Source organism: Pteronotus mesoamericanus, unplaced genomic scaffold (assembly GCF_021234165.1).
Source record: "Pteronotus mesoamericanus isolate MK-2021 breed Mesoamerican mustached bat unplaced genomic scaffold, CSHL_Meso_final contig_265, whole genome shotgun sequence".
NCBI classification, from domain to species: domain Eukaryota; kingdom Metazoa; phylum Chordata; class Mammalia; order Chiroptera; family Mormoopidae; genus Pteronotus; species Pteronotus mesoamericanus.
Genome location: NW_026555113.1, coordinates 1,823,783 through 1,841,480, shown reverse-complemented (window position 1 = coordinate 1,841,480; position 17,698 = coordinate 1,823,783). Strand labels below are relative to the sequence as shown.

General features: G+C 66.9%; 1 protein-coding gene across 1 annotated transcript; it reads left to right on the top strand.

Moving 5' to 3' along the window:
• The first annotated feature begins 6,786 nt into the window (after positions 1-6,786).
• On the top strand, positions 6,787-11,272 carry MNX1 (motor neuron and pancreas homeobox 1). The gene is made up of 3 exons (XM_054574783.1): positions 6,787-7,441; positions 10,264-10,424; positions 10,919-11,272. Exons 1-3 carry the CDS (start codon positions 6,787-6,789, stop codon positions 11,270-11,272), a joined length of 1,170 nt encoding a protein of 389 aa, XP_054430758.1.
• The last annotated feature ends 6,426 nt before the right edge of the window (positions 11,273-17,698 follow it).

Genomic DNA, 17,698 nt, shown 5'->3' with positions numbered 1-17,698 from the left:
GTGTAATATGTGTTTTTGGCAATAGGCTTGGCCCGGCGCCTGGGCTGCGGCTCTTTTTAGCAGCCCAGCGGGGACCTCCGGCCTGCTCTGCCACCGCCGGGCCTGGGAACGTGGGCGGCCCAGCGCCCGCGCTGGAGGACAATGCCCACGCGGTGGGCAGGGACAACTGGGAGCCGCCACGCACACTCACACACACACATGCTCACACACATGCTCACACGCGTGCACACACACAAGACTGGGGGGGCGCACGCGCCCCAGCGTCAGGGTTTGCGCCAACCTCGGAGTGCGCAGGCTGAGAGTTCGAGGTTCTGCCCACACCCCCTCCCACGGGCTCGGGCAGCAGCAGGCTGCTCCACGCAGGGCGCGCGGCCTCGCGGGGCGCCCGCCAGGCCTTGGGGACAACGCAGGCGCAGAAGGCCCCTCTGCACCCTCCCGGGCTCCCCGGGCGGCGGCCGCGGTCCTCCCCTGGACACCGGGGCTCCGAGGCCCAGATGTGCGCGGCCGCCGGAGCGGGCCACCTGTTCGGCCGGGTAATTAGTGTAATGTAGGGGCCCCGCGCCACCGGTCTGCACCCTTCTGCAACGCCAGACGGCGGCGGGCCGGGCCTCCCCTGCCTTTCAGCGGAATTTCCCAGATGGGCTGAGGGCAGGCCAGGGAGGGTCGCCAGGGGCCTCTAACGAGTTCATTAGCCAAATGACACCGCGCGCGCTTCAGCCAGGCTGACGGAGGAGGGCGAGAGGGTCACGGGGCCTCCCCCGCCCCCACCCCGTCACCTCCACTCCCTCACCCCCAGCCCGGGAGGGGCCTGCATGCAGGAAAAGGAGGGGAGACCCGCCAAGGGGCCACGTCAGAAGCCGGGAGCCCCAGCCCCAGAGGTTCCCGGCGACTGCCAGCCCGCCTCCCTGCTGCTCGGGGCTCCGCAGCGGGGGCCCAGCAGGGTCAGAGGCCGTGGAGGGGGTGGAGCTTAACAGCGACGGTGACTGTGGGGGTCGAGGTCAGCGGGGCCTCCTGCGGCGGGTGCTGGGCAGAGGGCCCGCCCGCCCGCCTGTGCCCAGCGGCAGGAGGGGCTGGGAGCACGCTCTTCACCGCTGGCCTAGCTGCTCGGACCGCACGGAGGGAAGGGCGGCCAAATCTGGCGGCTGGTTGGGGACATCCTGGGGGGGTCACCGGGGTCACTGTGTGTGCGGTGCGGGGCGCTCAGGGTCTCCGTCGGTTCCCCTTGGAGGACGGGGCCCCCGTTCAGATGGTGGGACGGATTGGGGGCTCCTCCAAAATGCGAGAGGGTCTCCTTACTCCAACAGACCCCGCTCCCCACCAGCCCCAGCGGGATTAAGGGCTCCGGCGAGCCAGCTGAGACTGGCATACAGGACCCCCTTCCCATGCCTGGCCCAAGCCTGAGCTCTGTCCCTGGCTCTGAACGCGCCCCTGGGGGGAGAGGTGGGGGCAGGGTTGAAAGAGGTGAACTTGACCGAAGGCACCGTTGGCCATCTTGGGAGGAGCCGCGGGCGCGAGTCTCTCTCTCCACCCCCCCACCCCCGCCCTCCCTCCCACCGGCAGCCGCAGCTTCTGCCACCTCAGCAACTGCTAAATAGACCAATTAGCGACGACTTCCTGCCATTACCCACCGTGGAGCTGTACATTAGTGTGACTATTCAGCCGTAATTTCGAGTCAGAAGGCACTAAAAAGTTCACGCAGCGAAGCGCTACGGCGTCGGGACCGCGTCTGTTGTTAGTTGTGTCTCTTCCCTGTGTACCCACCGCAGCCGCGGTCGCTGGCCAGGTGGCCCTGGCCTCCCCCTGCTGGGGGTGGGGGACAGAGAAGTGTGCCCACCCAGCCTCTGGCAAACGCTGCCTGACCAGCTCTGTGGAGCCCTTAGAAAGTCAGCCCTGGAGGAGGAGACACTCCCAGGTGGGCACTGTTGTCCATCTTAAAATAAGACCCCCTGGGCCGCCGGGGAGGCTCACTCACCGCGAACTGCAGGCCCGAGTGGGCGCTGGCTCCGTCGGAGAGGCCTGGCCCGGCCACGGCTGCTGGGAGAGCCGCCCCGCGGCGGGGGGTGTGAACCTCGCTCATGACAGCAGCACGAACCTGCGGGAGCAAAAGTAAATCATGTTAAAATCCTCCAGCAAGAAGGCACCCTGCTCCCAGGAGCTTTTCGCTCTCTGCCGAGGGTGGTCGCCCCACGCTGTGCCGGAAGGGGCTCCTGCAAGCGGCTCCCTCCTCCCTGAATCCGTTGGGGGGTTGTTTCGCCTGTCACCTGGCTGGGAATGCCTTGGGTCTCAGGGTCAGAGGGGTACCTGCGGCCGGGTGCTCCCGGGGACCCAGTGACGAGGCCCCTGGCCACGCCCGTCCTTCCCGGGGGTGTCTGGAGAGGCAGGGAGGCCGCCCAGGGTCTGAGCGTCATGCAAAAAAAATGCCGCATCTGGAGGGATTTTCAAAACACAGGAGGCCCGGGGTCGCTGGGGTTTTACGCGTTTGTGTCCTGCAGCAACCCTGGGGTCCCTCACCAGCCCCAGCCCCATGACACCCCGTTTGGGGACGGCGTCTGCAGCCTGGGCCCTCCGTGGCCGAGGGAACCCCCAGACACCGGGGTCGCTGCGACAGGCATCCAGGAGTAGAGGGCGAGGCCCCCAGGGAGGGGCCACGAGACAAGGCGCCCAGCGCGGGACCTGGGGTGGGGGCGGGGGCGTGGGCAGAGGCAGAAGGGCCTCCCGTCAGAGCGCTGGGTCTGCGGGGTCCCAGCCTCTCCAGGCCCTTTAAAGGCGAGCAGCCGGGTCAGGGAGGAGGTTAGCACATCAAAGCGCATTGCGAACGAAGTGACACCTTCGGCCCTCCGAGCTGTGTGGGGGCGGAGACACCTGCGCGGACCCACCCCGCCCACCGCGCTCCCCTTCCGGTGACCCCGGGGGTCGCAGGGCCTGCAGCGCGGGACCCCTCCCGGGCGCGGAGCTCGCCCCACACTGTCCCCGGCGCTGGACAGGGCTGCCCCGACCCGCAGGCCTGCACCGCCCTCCTCCAGCATCGTCGCTGGGGCCCCGCCGCGCGAGCTTAGGCCCCGACCCCAGGCAGGGCGCACAGCGCCCGCGAGCCGGCTTCCCGAAGGAAGCCCGGAGAGGTTACACTTCAGTTTAACTAAACGACACTCCCACTCCGAACAGGAGTTCAGCAGGTCAGAGAGTTCAGCAGGTCAGGCGAGCGAGCGGCCCAGGGTATCCGTGGTGGGAGCCTCCGCTCGGAAACAGGGGGGAGGCGCCCCCGGTCACCCGCTCCCCGTGCGCAGAAGGGTTACACATGGCCAAGCTGGTGCCCACGTCCTGCCTCGGAACACGCCAACATACGCCTTTGTATATTTATCAGGAAATTTCCAAAACCAGGAGGCTGGCAGGTTGCTGGGTTTTCGCGCAGCTAATGCTGCCGCACCCCCGGTCCCGTTAACAAATGCATCAACGCCCATTTCCAGGCGGGATGGGCGGCCGACTGTTTGCATAGATTCCCACCCTCCCTTGAGTAGTGGGAGAAAGGGCGGTGGCAGGAAGCATCCAGACCTTGAAGGAAGACCCTCTGGAAGAGAAGGGGTGGGCGGGCGTGGGGGGAGCCAGGCGGGTGGACAGCACACCAGGCCGGTGCTGCCTCGCTGTGTTGCGGGGGGTGCCGCCGGCCGCCCCAGGACCAAGGGCCAGAAGCCTGACCAGAGACGGGGCAGCCAAACCAGTGACCTCCCGCTGCGGCCAGCTCCCCCTCCGATGGCCCCACACCGTCTTCAAAGGAGCTGGGCTGGGTCAACACAGATGCTGGGAACTGGAAGGGCCCGTGTGCTCTCCCCCCTCCCGCCCGCCCCCCCAGTAAACCACACAAAGACCCCAGCTTCCCAGGCCGCCCCCTCTCTCCACACAGCAGCTCAGAGAGAACTTCCGACATGTATCCGCTTAGTCTCAACATATATGCGGTCCCTTAAAAGCCCTTGAGCTTCATCGAGTCCATTGGGTCGGCTGCGGACTTTTCTAGACAAAGCCGCAGAAATTCACCAAAATAAAGGGGCAAGGACAGCCGGGTGCCACTGCAGTTGGAGGGGCGGCCAGGACCTGCCGCAGCGGACAGGCTCAGCCCTCGCGGTCACCTCTCTGGGCCCCGCCGGTGTGCAGGGGGTCACACCAGGTGAACCTGGGCCTGGACTTCCTGCCTGTGCACCAGGAAGCGCTCCCAGGGGCCGGGGGCTGGGGGAGGGGGTCGCAGTTTGAGAGCAGGGCACTGGGGAACAAAGGCGGTGGGTCAGCCCTCTGGGAGCCATAAAACACGATGACTTTGGTGGGGGGGGAGTCTGGACAGCAGACCCATCCCCCGCTGAACGGGCCCTGGGGCCTGGAAGGGGCCATCCAGCGTCCAGGGTTGGGTGGGGGGCAGAGGAGGGAAGACAGCAGCGGCCGCCAGGGCCGACGGGTGGGGGTTAGTTGGTGATCACTCCCCCCCAGCCTCACCGGAGGGTGGGAGCCCTGAGACCTGTCCCTGCAGAGAGGAAGGGAGAGGTGACGAGACCCTGAAGGCCCTGTGGGGGGGGCCCAATCGCTCTCTGTCTTGGGGAGACAGAATGACACCCAAGACCCCCCTCCAGGAAGGACGGAGGCTCCCTGGCCTGGACAAGCTCGGCATCTCCGGTCTCTGCGTACCCCTTCTTCCCCAAAGCGCCAGGTAGGAGGCAAAGGAGACAGAGAGCTGGGGCAGAGGAGGGCGGGGCGGGGCAGCGCGGCCCCCCACCGCCAGACCTGGCCTGGTCCGCGTCCGGAGGCTGGACGGTGCGCTGGGGAGGGCAGTCTCAGGCCTCTCTGAACCTGCCCTCTGTGCAACTGAGGCTGAGGGAGAGACTTCTAGAAAGCTCACGGCACGCAGAACGGGGAGTGTTCCCCTCTCTGCACCCAGAGGCAGGACTGCCTTTGTATTTGCTCAGAAAGATGTCCCCCGCAGGCAGCAACACCGTGTGAACGCTGCCCTTCCTATTTGCAAGTTCGCGTCGGTTTTTGCAACGCTGCGTAACATTTGCCGCAGGTCTCGGGGGCCAGAGCTGCCTCCCAATCGCCCCGCTGGTTCCGTGGGTCGCTGGCCGGGTCGTAAAGGGAAAGAGGCAGGACTCCCCGCAACCGAATTCCTGCAGTCAACTCGTGCGTGGGGGAAATCGCCCCCTGAGGATAAACAGCGCCGGCCCTACACAGTATTTACTTTTGAAAACAATCCCTCCGGGGGCAACCTGACCCGCCAACTCCACCGTGTTCCTGGCGCTGAGCGGGTCCCCTCCCCAGGCCCCTTCCTGCCCTCTGCGCACCTCTCACCTGCCCGAGAAGCCAGGCCTCCAGAACCTGAAGCTCCTTCCCGCGTCCCCGTCTTGGGAGATGGCTCCGGCTAACGGAGCCACTGCCAAAGCCTGGCGCCGGGGTCACCTGCGTGCCGGTTCTCTCCGCTTAGAAAAGCCCTTGTAAGTGCTTTTACTGTAAATATTTGCAGCGTGCGTCCGGGGGACGGGTCTGGATTCTCAGGCCACCACCTCGATCAGCCTTCCGGCTGATTTTCCCGGTCGCCGCAGGCAGGCCAGGGCCACCGACAGCATCGTGCTGCGCGGGGCCTGGCGGCCAGCCAGGGTCAGCGCCGCCGGCCTCAGGGCAACGACTGGCCCCGAGGTGGATACTGTCCCCTGCAAGCTTGTGGGGATCCCCTGGCAGAGAGGAAGAAAGGGCTGCCGCCGAGGACCCGCTGCCTGCGAGGTGAACAGGTCACCAGGTCGGCCGGGGTCCGCAGGCCGCAGACACGCAGACGCTGCCCGCCGCGCCTCGGCCGGGCAGGGGCGCGCGGCGACCTCTGTGGCCCGCCGACTCACGCACACGCGCGCAAGGCCGTGCCCCCACACGACACCTGAAACGCGCAGCACTTCCCAGAGGAGGTGAGAAGGTCCCACCTGCAGAGGGCTGGTGACAGGGACACAGACCGCTGCTGCGGGCCGCGGAGGCCCGGGAGTGGGGCTTGGGGACCGGAACGCTCTTCTCTGCGCTGCAGTCACCGAGCAGAGCGGCTGCGTCTGGAGGCAGCGAGGGTTCCCCGGTGCAGAAGTGGACAAACTCCGCTGCCGGCCGGGAGGCGGGAGAGGACGCGCTCTGCTGGCCCTAGGTGACACGAGCGCAGCGCGGGAGCGCGTGCCTCGGAGGCCGGACTCTCCCCGCCACACACGGGGAACCCGGGGTCGCCGGTGCCCGCCACCCTGCTCTTCACCCGAAGGAAAGCGAGCTGGGACCCGCGGTTGCGGGTCAGAACTTCCCAACCCCTGTCGCTGTCCCCTCCCCACCACCCCGGCTCCACAACCCGGGCCGTTTAGGACCCCGCGGCGCAGGGGCGGGGCGGCGGGCGGCCGCGACGGTGACAGGTGCGCCCTCCGACCAATGGCCGAGCCGGCGCCCCTCCCCGGGCCCCCCCGCGCGCGCCAATCCGCGGCCGCGCTGCGCTTCAAGTGCGCGCAGGGGCGCGGGTCCCCAGCACGGCGCCAGCGGCCTCCGCCCGGCGCCCCAGCACTCGCGTGGAGTTTCTGCGAGCGCGTGGGAGCGCGGCCGGGGCGGGGCCCGCGCGGAGGAGGCTCCGGACATGGTCACTCTCGGCTGAGTTCCCGGCGGCGACTTTGATTATTGGCAAATAATCATCATAACAATACCGAGCCCTCGGGCTGCCGCGCCACGCACGGACTCCGCGCGTCCGCACACGGCCGCGCCACCCACCGCCCGGCCCCGATCGCCAGCCCCCGCGAGCCGATGGAAAAATCCAAAAATTTCCGCATCGACGCGCTGCTGGCCGTGGACCCCCCGCGAGCGGCCTCGGCGCAGACCGCGCCGCTGGCCCTGGTCACCTCGCTCGCGGCCGCCGCGTCTGGCCCGGGCGGCGGCGGGGCCAGCAGCGGGGCGAGCGGCGGCTGCAGCCCCACGTCTTCGGAGCCGCCCGCGGCGCCGGCCGACCGCCTGAGAGCCGAGAGCCCGTCGCCGCCGCGCCTGCTGGCCGCGCACGGCGCGCTGCTGCCCAAGCCCGGCTTCCTGGGCGCGGGCGGCGCGAGCGGCGGGCCCGGGGGTCCGCACCACCACGCGCACCCGGGTGCCGCCGCCGCCGCCGCCGCCGCCGCCGCGGGGAGCCTGGCGCTGGGGCTGCACCCGGGGGGCGCGCAGGGCGGCGCGGGACTCCCTGCGCAAGCGGCGCTCTACGGTCACCCGGTCTACGGTTACTCGGCGGCGGCGGCGGCGGCGGTCCTGGCCGGCCAGCACCCGGCGCTCTCCTACTCGTACCCGCAGGTGCAGGGCGCGCACCCCGCGCACCCCGTCGACCCCATCAAGCTGGGCGCCGGCACCTTCCAGCTGGACCAGTGGCTGCGCGCGTCCACCGCGGGCATGATCCTGCCCAAGATGCCCGACTTCAACTGTGAGTGCCGCGCAGCCCTGGGGCCAGGGAGGGAGGGAAAAGCGGGGCGGGGGGTTGCCGGCACGCGGTTCTCTCGCCACATCCGACCGCCTCCACCCGGCCCCTCTGTGCCCTCGCTCTCTGCCCGGGGCGAGCTCCGCCAGCGCCGCGGAGCCGCCTGGCTCTGCCCGGGGCCTGCGTGGACTCGTGAGGGCTGCGCGGGGTGTGATCGGCAGCGAAGTATTAAAATGGCCACGCGCGGGCCTCGCCTCCTTTCTCTTTCTACGGTTGGAGGCGGCTGGAGGAGAGAGGCTCCAATCTAATGATTAACCGGCAGGCTAGGGGAGGAGGAAGCGGACGGGGAAGGAGCGGCTCAGGGCGCCCTGGGTCAGGCGGGCCTGGGGGCCAGGCGCCGGGCGCTCCCACCCAGGGAAACAGGCGTGACTCTGCCCCACATTCCGGGGTCTGGAGAGACCCCTGGTCCCTCCCAGGAGAGGGAGAGACCCAGAGCAGCCGGAGAAAAACGGGCTCGGAGAGGCCAGGGCCTCCGGGCCCTTCTGCGCGCTCTGCCCGCCTCTGGAAGGGCGCTGAGTCCAGGGTGTGAAGCGGGGAAGGCGGGTGGCCTGGCCTGAACCCAGCCGTGGCGCATGGGCACGTGTGGGCCGGGAGGTGCGCCCTCCTTTAGGGCCCCGTTGCAGGGACTCTAAGCAGCAGGTGCCCGCTTTGAATTGGGGGCGCCCAACCCAGAAGCGAACCCCCTTCCCTAGGTAGGAGAGAGGGAGGGCCGGCTGCCTCCAACACCAAGGACGGAGACCCGGTGGACTGGGAGCGTTGTGCTAACCACCACGCAGGCGGGGCGCCTCGCCGAGGCCTGGGCAGGCGCTGGCTGTGCCGGCGCGGGGACTGCGCACTGTGGAGAGCCTGGGTCTCCCGCGCGGCCCCACCCGGCCAGCCTCCGAGGAAGACGCAGAAGGCTCCATGCCTCCAGCGCCCAACACCCAAACAAAGAGACCCCATTGTTTCTGTCTGAGTGGATTTGTTTAGACTGAGGAGATGCAGGCATGGGAGAGGGAAAAGCCAAAAAGAAAACAGAAATAAACACTTGCCACAATTCAGACCCCTCTGTTAGAAGCCGCGGCTGGGAGTGAGCAGGGAGCGGCCAGGGCCCCCGCAGGGCCGCAGAAGGCACAGCCCTGCGAGAAAGCCCCCCGCGAGGGCCCTATTTGTCTGCGGCCACCCTGGCCTCTGCTCTGCTCCCGGCCGCCCTGGGGGCCGCCCAGCCCTTCCCAGTGGGAAGGCGCTCCCTCCTCGGGAGCCCCCACCAAGGAGCCGGGAAGCTCGCTCTCACCTCTCAGCTGGGGGGCTGTGGGTTCAGGCACAACCGGTCCAGGTCAGCCAAACCAGGCGCCCGTGCGGCCTGGTGCCCAGCACCCGCTTCTCCCCGGTTTCTCATTCTGATGTGTCTTCCCCAGACCCTCCCACTGCATATGTGTATGGGGGGGTTCCACACTGGCGCAACCCCCCCCCCACGCCCCGTGCTGGGTTCTGCAGCCACCCAGGTGCCTCCCCAGGCCTTCATGGAGCCCAAGGTTGCTCGGAAAATCCATTAAAGCCATGTCCCTCTGCCAACATGCTGCCCGGCTCTGCTTCCCAATTTTGACCCCGAGGTGGCCGAGGTAAAGCCCAGCCAGCCCGCAGTCCGGGAAGGAATGCAAGCAGGAGCCCCGGAGGGCCGTCCTGAGCCGGCCCGGCGAGGAATGTGTCCCGAGCCCCTCTCTGGTCGCCGGAAAACCTGTTCAGTTCCTTTAATTGGCCGTCTCTGCTGTTGGATGGCATTTCCCAAATGGTCCCTTCGGAGCCGGCGTTTTAATTAAAGTTCTCCTGTATTGTCAAGTTGGGAATTCGGGGCCTTGTTTGGCTAAAGCGGGGGGCGTGGGCCTCCCATAAAGCAAATTGCCCTCCCGGGGGAGCCGCGCCTCGGCGCAGGCCTCTTTTCTTCTTTCTTTTCTTTTATTGTCTGACACTCGCCAGGCTCCTGGGAAATCAAGGGAAGCCTCGTTTTGAAGCCATAAAGTTCCCGGTGCTGTAACCCCGTGAAATTTTGTAAATAAAGCGAGAGACCCCCTTGAACTCCCGGAAAGCGGAGTCCCCCCTGCCCAGGTCGCTCATTTGCATGACGAGAATTGTCCCGAAAAGGTTTCCAGTCGCCGCCACGGCCGGGGCCCCTCCGTGCCTGGGGGCAGGTTGTCAAGCGCACACGTTAAGTGAGGGAAGGTTTGTGGCTGCCAGCCCCGTGTAGGCCCAGCGTTAGTTAGGTCCTCGCCTCCCTTCCTCCCTCCCCCTTCCCTCCCTCTCCCTCCTTCTTTCCTTCTTTCCTTCCTTCCTTCCCCTTCTCCTCCACCCTTTGTACTTAAGGAGCCTGCCAGCCCCTCGCTGGAGAGGAGGCCCCGATTCCAGGGAAGCCGTCGGGATCTGGGCTTGAGCTGAGGGAGGCGGGTGAGCAGTGGGAGGTGGTGGGTCCCTCAGGCCTCTGCTTCTGGCCTGTCGCCCTCCTTCCTGCCAGCGCCCACCCCGGGGAAGAGGGCGCACCCGGGCGATAGGTTCCTTTTAATCGGACACCCAGGCCCAGCCTGAGAGAAAAAGATGTGGCCCCAGGAAACCCAAACCTTGCGGTCGCCTTCCCTCCAGGGCCTGGGCGCCCCGCCGGCCTGGGCCCTTGGGGAGGGGCCCCTGACAGGGAGGGAAGAGGCACCAGGCTGCAGGTCCCCGCTGGTGGGCCGGACGGGAGTGGGCCCGAGACAGCCAGGCTGCGCCCCACGGCCCCCTCCTGTCCCGCCCCGCAGCCCAGGCGCAGTCGAACCTCCTGGGGAAGTGCCGCCGGCCGCGCACGGCCTTCACCAGCCAGCAGCTGCTGGAGCTGGAGCACCAGTTCAAGCTCAACAAGTACCTGTCCCGGCCCAAGCGCTTCGAGGTGGCCACGTCGCTGATGCTCACGGAGACCCAGGTGAGCTGGCCCCCCAGCGCCCCAGCACATCCTGGCCTCGGGGGACACTGTCACCTCTGTCCTTGCAGCCCTGAGCCCCTGCGCGGCCTGAGCTGCTCCGTTCCCACCGTTGGGTGCGGGTTAGTGTCTGGGGAGAGGGCCCCGGTGCCGGCCAGGCCCGGGCTCTGCGGCTGCGCCCCGAGGTCCCATTCGGGAGGTTGGGGCCAGGCCCAGGGATCTGCCTTTACAACGCCCCTGCCCTTCCACATCCGGAAGCAGGTGGCCCCTGCAGGCCACAAGCAAGGCCGTTTGTCCCAGAAAGAGGAGGGAGCATCTCGCGATTCCCGGGCACACCGAGCTGCCCCGGCCTTCCTCCGCGGAACCAGGGCGCCCGGACCTCCGGGCAGGGGCGCGGCAGCCCCAGGAGTGTGCGGCCTGCGACCTGAACCCCCAAGGGGCCGGGAATCGGACCGAAGGGGATGGAGAGGCAGCGTCTGACCCCCTTGTGCCCCCAGGTGAAGATCTGGTTCCAGAACCGGCGGATGAAGTGGAAACGCAGCAAAAAGGCCAAAGAGCAGGCGGCGCAGGAGGCGGAGAAGCAGAGGGGCGGCGGGGGCGCGGGCCGGGGTGGCGCCGCGGAGGACAAGGGTGATGAGGGGCTGCTGGGGCCGCCGGCGCCGGGGGACAAGGGTGGCGCGCGGCGCCTGCGGGACTTGAGGGACAGTGACCCGGAGGAGGACGAAGAGGACGAGGACGAAGACCACTTCCCCTACAGCAACGGCGCCAGCACGCACGCCGCCTCCTCCGACTGCTCCTCGGGGGCCGACTCCCCGCCCCCAAGGCCCGGGCACCAGCCCCCGCCCCAGTAGGACCCGGGCCAGCGACAGGGACGCAGGGATCCCTGGGCGCCTCCGCCTGGTGCCCCGTGCAGCCCCCGCGGGGCCCCCAGGGAGGCGGCCCGCGTGGCCGCAGCGCCTGTCCGCCCTTCCCGGGTCAGAGAGGGAGGCCCCGCGGGTTCAGACCTGAACTCTGGTTCTTCTAAATTTAATTTCGGGTAGTGGTGGGGGGCGGGACTTGTGAGAAGACCCCCACGGCCACCAGGGAGGCCTCCCAGCTCCCCTTCCAGAGCGGAGAAGGCGGAAACCGACAGTGTTAACCGACCCCGAAACTTGAAACCTTCTCTGGAAACGCCGTTCTGCTGAGTCTTGGAAAAGAAAAAAAAAAAAAAGAAATGTTTTGTGCTTATGTATCTTGGGGGGGCGGGGAGGGGCAGCGATGTCATGAGCGTGCAAACTGCTGGAAATCTCAAAACTGTACTGTCTTTATTTTTGTACATTGTATTTATATATAAAAAGAAACGTCTACGTATGCATGCTAAATTATTTAGCTTCTCCCATCGCCCACGATGGAATGTAAAATAAATTGGTTTTTTACTGGAGAAGCGTGTAGATCCCTTGGGGGGCGCGACCACACGGGCCTCCCAGTCTCTGTGGTGGAAGGCGGGCGGCCGCGCCGCGCTCCGCGGGCTTCCCCGGCCGGAGGGGGGAATCTGAGTCCCGGGGCGCAGCCGCGTGGGAGGCCCGCCGCCGCCTCCTGCGCCCGGAACGGGCGGGGAGCTGCATTCCGCTGCCGGGGGGTCGCAGGTGCGAAGTGTCGGGAGAAGCACCTGAGACCAGGTGTGCGCGCAGCCGGGGCCTGGCTCGCAGCTGTCCCGGACGCCGCCCCCCGAAGAGCGGCTCTGGACCTTGTGTTTATTTTCCTGTTTCCTTGAGGGTCTTCTGGCTTCACTGGCGCTCCCGAAATGGAAACACGCTCTGAATGGTCCCGAACATAAGCTGGACCGGCACCTGGGGTCCTCGGGGCGGCCAGGCCGCCGCTTGCGCGCGCGTCCCCCGCCCCATGGCTTCGCAGGAGACTGCGCTTCCCCTTCCCCAGCGGGGACCTCCGAGCGCCGGCCTGGCCCGGTTTTCTGGGATCCGCACGGGCGCGCGCACATATCCGCGAGGGCGGCAAAGGCGACGGAAAGGCTTCGCGCCCGGGCCGCGTGGCTGCGGGTGAAGAACCTCGGCGGCGCGCGTCATCAATCGGGGCCGGGCCAGGCCCGCGCAGGTGCTGCACACATGCGGGCCGCGTGCGCGCCGGCCGGCCGGCCGCCCTGCCCCCGCGCCGCGGAGCCGGGCCTCCCGGGCCTCTGCAGGGGTCCGCGGCGCTTTCCCCTTCCTTCTCCCGCGCGGGCCGGCGCCTGGGCGCGGGGCGAGCGCCTCTACCCCCTTTGCTTCCCCTCCCCCTCCCCGCTGATAAATGAGTTCAGAAGGGCCCGGCGTTTCCTTCGGGTGATTACGCGCAGGCCAGCGGGGCCACGCCTCCGCCTCCAGGCCCGGGTGAGATTAATATCCTCTCTGGCAGCTCATTATCACCCCGGACTCCTTCCATAAAATCCGCCCCGGCCCAGGCCCGGGCGCGGCCGCGGAGCCCGGCGGCAGCAGCGGTTGGGCGCGGGCCTGGCCGCCTCGGGGTCCAAAGGTGCTGCGGGGGCCGGGGCTGGATTTGCAACTGGTGGGAAAGCCGGGGGGCCCGAGGGAGGGGGTGGGAGAGAGGAGGAAGGCGTGCCTTCGGGTTAAAAGCAATCTGCAGCCTGCGCGTGTCTCGTTTTAATTTCTAACACATTGGCGAGTTCAGCCTGAAGCGATCGTTTTCCGGGCCTGCCCCACATCTGGCGTTTATTCCCGCGCCCCCTGCTCCCGCGGCGCCCGCGCGTCCACGCCGGGCAACCGGGACGCAGCGCTTTGCGGGGGAGGCCTCAGCGGGGTTCTGTCCCTTTACCCAGGCGACAAGGGGAAGGGGGCACCGAGGGACGTCATTGCCACGGCCCCGCCCCCCCAGCCGAGCCAGCCCGGGCTTGGCGCGGGGACTTGGCGGCCGGGCCGGCAGCGCGGCCCGCGGCCCCAGCCGCTCCAGCCAGCTGCTTAATCGCGGCGGAATTTATCTCGCTAATAAATTTAATGATCAATTCGTTCTTGTCACAGTAGCTCTTCCCCAAATCAATTATAGCAAATTTAAATATAATCACTGGCTCGTCCTCATCCACTCCGGGCACAACGAACAATTCATTCCGCGTAATGAGCGCCGCCAGCCCCGATCGTCTGGAGGACCCCGTGCGCCAGGAGGGCCGGTTGCGGGACCCCAGCCAGGCCCCCGCAGCCGGAGCCCCGAAGAGGACGGGGCATGTCTTCAGACAAGCCCTGGTTTTCCTGCAGCCAAGCGGGCCTCGGGCCTGGAGTCCCTCCCGCCCCCGCTCCGCCCCCGCCCCTGCTGCGAGCATCCCAGTGCGCCCCGCCCCCCGGGAACCTCTGGGCCTGGGGAGGCAAGGGGAGGCCCCGCCTCCATTCCCCCAACAGGGTGTTAGGCCTGTGCAAGTGTCCCCGGCAGAACTGAGAGAACGAGGGGAAAGCCTGTTGGTAACAAATCAATCGACACCCACCCACTCCTCAGGCAGCGGCCCCAAGGCCTCCTGTCCAGCCCTGGCGGAGCCCAGGGTCAGGCCCCTCCGAGTGTGAGGAGGGCACAGGCGGCCGGGATGAACGCGAGCGGGCCCGTGCGTCCCCCGCCTCGTCCCCAGGCGGAAGTCCCTTGGGCGAAAGTCAGCTTAAGAGACTTGCAAGGATACCGAAAGCACAGGCAACCCATGCGAGAACGGGGGGATCGGATCGCCTTGGCCGTCGACGCTTCTGCACGGCAAAGGAGACGGCGGGCAGAGCGAGGAGGGGCGCTGGCAACGCGGGCACGTGCAAAGCGCGTCTCTGGCGAGGGGCTCCTACCCAGGGCGGGAAGAACACACCCAACGCACACAGCAACAACAACGAAAGTCCAACTCGAAAACAGGCGAAGGACTTGCATAGACACTTCTCTGAGGGAGATACCAGTGCCCCTCAGCACGTGGAAGGTGCCCGACGTCACTGCTCGTTGGGGAGATGCAAGTCTGGAGCTTCTCACCTTCCAGGACGGCTGTTACAAAAACGGAACAAAACAGGAAATGGGCGTGGCCAGGTCAGGGGAGGTGGGCTCCCCACCTTGCGCTCTTGGCAGGAATGGAAAGGTGCACACAGCCACCAAGACAGTATGGAGGTTCTAAAAAAAAAAATCAACCACAAACTAGAAGTACCATGTGAGCCAGCCACCCTGCTTCTGGGTGTGTATCCAGAAATAATTAAAAGCAGGGTCTGGAAGGGACATTTGCACACCCACTTGCTCATGGCTCAGCAGCCGGGAGGTGGGAGACACCCAAATGCCTGTCAAAGGGTGAATGGATCGAGAACATGGATTGCACGCATGAAATGCAGCGTTCTTCAGCCCTACATAAGAAGGGGCCTTTGATATGCTAGGACACAGCAGATGACCCTGGAGGACGTTCAGCAAGCCAGTCGCCAAAGTACAGCACGGTTCTCCTCGTCAGTGGAATCGGAAATAGCCAAACTCCCAGAAGCAGGAGGTGGAAGGGCCGTGGGCAGGGGCAGGGAGGAGGGAAGGGGCACTGTCAAATGGGTAGGAAGTTTGGGTTTTGCCTGTGGGACAATTCCAGAGATCCGTGGCCGGCAAAATGTACCCAGTTACCAGCACAGGACCAGACACTCTCTGTAAAATGGTTAAGATGGTTAAAACAAAGGCGGACCTTCCGCGCTCCCCCGCCCCACCTCTTCCTACTCTCTCGCTCCCCGCTCCCCCCTAAAGGGAGGGCAGGCTTTCTAGGGAAAGTCCTGACCGCTGGCCAGGAAGGCCCAGGGAGGGAGAGCCTGGCCCCCAGGCCCCGTTGGGCTGGAGCTGCCTCTTGTGATGCTGGGTGTCCCTGGGGCACCTCCCAGCCTTGCGGGTTCACCGATCCCTCACCCCAGGGCCTCCCCTGCGACCCCCTCCCCCGGGGTGGGGTGGAGGCCAGTTCCAGCAGGGTGGCCCAGGGACAGGCCTGGGGGTGAGGTGCAGGGCGTTGGGGGTGGCAGGGGACACGGCTGGGAGGCGCCCGGCGGGGAGGCCCGGAGCCCCAGGGCGACCCCCACCCGGTATCAAAGTCCTGCGGGCGGAGTGTCTCCCTCCATAAAACTAAGCCCCCCGCCCCCACTCCTCCGCCCCGGAGGCGGGACCTCCAGCAGGAACGCAGCCTGTTTCAGACCACAAGGGCAAATATGTTTTTCAGATTTGGTTTTTATGGTCGGATTACAGTTTATTTTCCATAATAGGGCACCTAATAAAACCCACGGAGCCGGGTCGGGCCTCCAGCTGGTGGCCTCGTTGAACACTTTCACTTCGTAAATCACTTTACAACCCGCCAGGTGTGCCCCAAACCGGACGCCGACGAGAAACAGCCCCCGGCGCCCCCGCCGCCGCCGCGCGCCCGCGCCTTCGAGCCCCCGTCGCGCGCGGCCGGCGGCCGGAGCGCGCGGGCCGGGCGGGTCTGCACCTCGCGGACGGGCGCCCCGGGCCCTGCGCGGCCGCGCCCCTCACCCCCGCCGGCGGCCCCTCCCGCCGGCCCCGCGCCGACCCTGCATTCCGCGGCCCGCGCACCTGGCCGCCCCGCCCCCGCGTGTACACAGCGAGGTGTGGGACGCGGCCGACTCCTCCGGCCATTGTCCGCCCGCCGGCCGCACAAAGGGCGCCGCCGCGAGGGCCGCGCGCGGTTTACCCAGCTGGGGAGCAACAAAGGCCGCCGCCTTATCTGCGCGGGCGGCGGCGGGGGTCAGGCCGCGGGCGCTGCGCGGGGCCTCGGCCGCCCCCCGCCCCGCGACACGGCGGTCTGTCACCTCCCCCTGCTCAGGGGCGACCCCACCTGGCCGGGGCGGGGCCTCGCCACCCCGCGCGTGGAAAGGGCGCCCGGGCAGGGCCTCTCGGAAGCTGGAGTGCGGGTCGCCCATTCGCAGGGCCAGCGGCCGCGGCTGGGGTCAGAGCTACCCCGTCGCTGTCAAACCTCCGGTTTGCACGTCTGTAATTTTCAATATTCCACCTGACGAATACTCTTTCTTCTAAGCCTAAAACGCATCCTCTGCGCGGCCCCAGCGCCCTGAAGAAGGAAAAACAAGAGAAAATGGGGGGGGGGGGCGGCCGGCAGGTGAGGGCACTGCTGCCCCTGCAGAGGCTCTGCCCGAAGGCCAGAGGGGCCAGTGCGGCCACAGGAAGCCTGCGGGTCACTTTTAAATAGCGGCATCTGTGACTGAGAGGCGAATGGCCACCTCCCCGGGGCTGCTGCACCAGCGTCTTCCCTTCCCCGCTCCGCGGATTCTCCTGGAGATGCGCTCCCTCCACGGGGTGCCGCCAGGGTCCCTGGGCCCTGGGATCGGGGACCGGTGGGACCCTGTGGCCTTTTCCGCCACAAAATGGACCGCAGCCGCCAAGGGGGACGGCCGTCCAGCACTCAGCCACTCATCCGTCTTCCTAGGGCACCTGCTCCTTAATGTTCTCCGCAGGATGAGACATTGTGACGCGGGGACCACACGGTGCCCTCGGCAGTTACTTTGTAGCACAAGGGAAAGATGTGAGTAACAACAGCAGCCGCCTGCGCTCGGGGGCAAACCGCGGCCCAGGCACACAGTGCGCCTGCGGGACCCAAGTCATTCTGGAGCAAGACCAAGGCGGGACAGAGGGCTGAGGCCCAGGGCCACTGTCAGCCACGTAGCTGTCACGCCATCTCCCACCGGGCAGGGCTCTGTTGCTGGGCTGAGGCCCGGGCTGTGAGCAGTCGGCGGTAGAGCAGGGCGCCTGCCTTCCACGGGTCGGGGGGGGGGGGGCCCCCCGCTGGCGCGGCTCCGTGGGTTGGGCGTCGTCTTGAAGATGGCAAGGCTGCCGGTTCGGTTCCGGTCCGGGCCCAGGCCTGGGTTTCCGGCCAGGCCCCAGGTGGGGGCCCGCGAGAGGCAACCCATTAGCATTTCTCTCACGCTTTGCGGTCCCTCTCCTCCTCGTCCTCCCTTCCCCTCTCCTTAAAAATCCTTTTAAAAAGAACTGGAGGGGATGCTCCTCCTGAGGGCCCGAGACCGAACATGCTCTCACGTTCCTGAGGGTTCCGGCGAGATAAACGTCCCAGGGGACAAAGAGGGCGCACGTCTGGGTGGGGCGGGGGGCGGGCAGAGTTCTGAGACAGATCGATCACGTGTCGAGTTCATTGAGATATAGTTCACGGATACCGTTGTGTTAATGTCTAGGTGTATGATTTCTTCACTTTAATAATTAATATGCATATCTCAGACCACTCTGGAATTTTTTCTTTTATTTTCTCCTAAGAAGACGTGCTGCCCGTTTGGAGACAGGGAGGC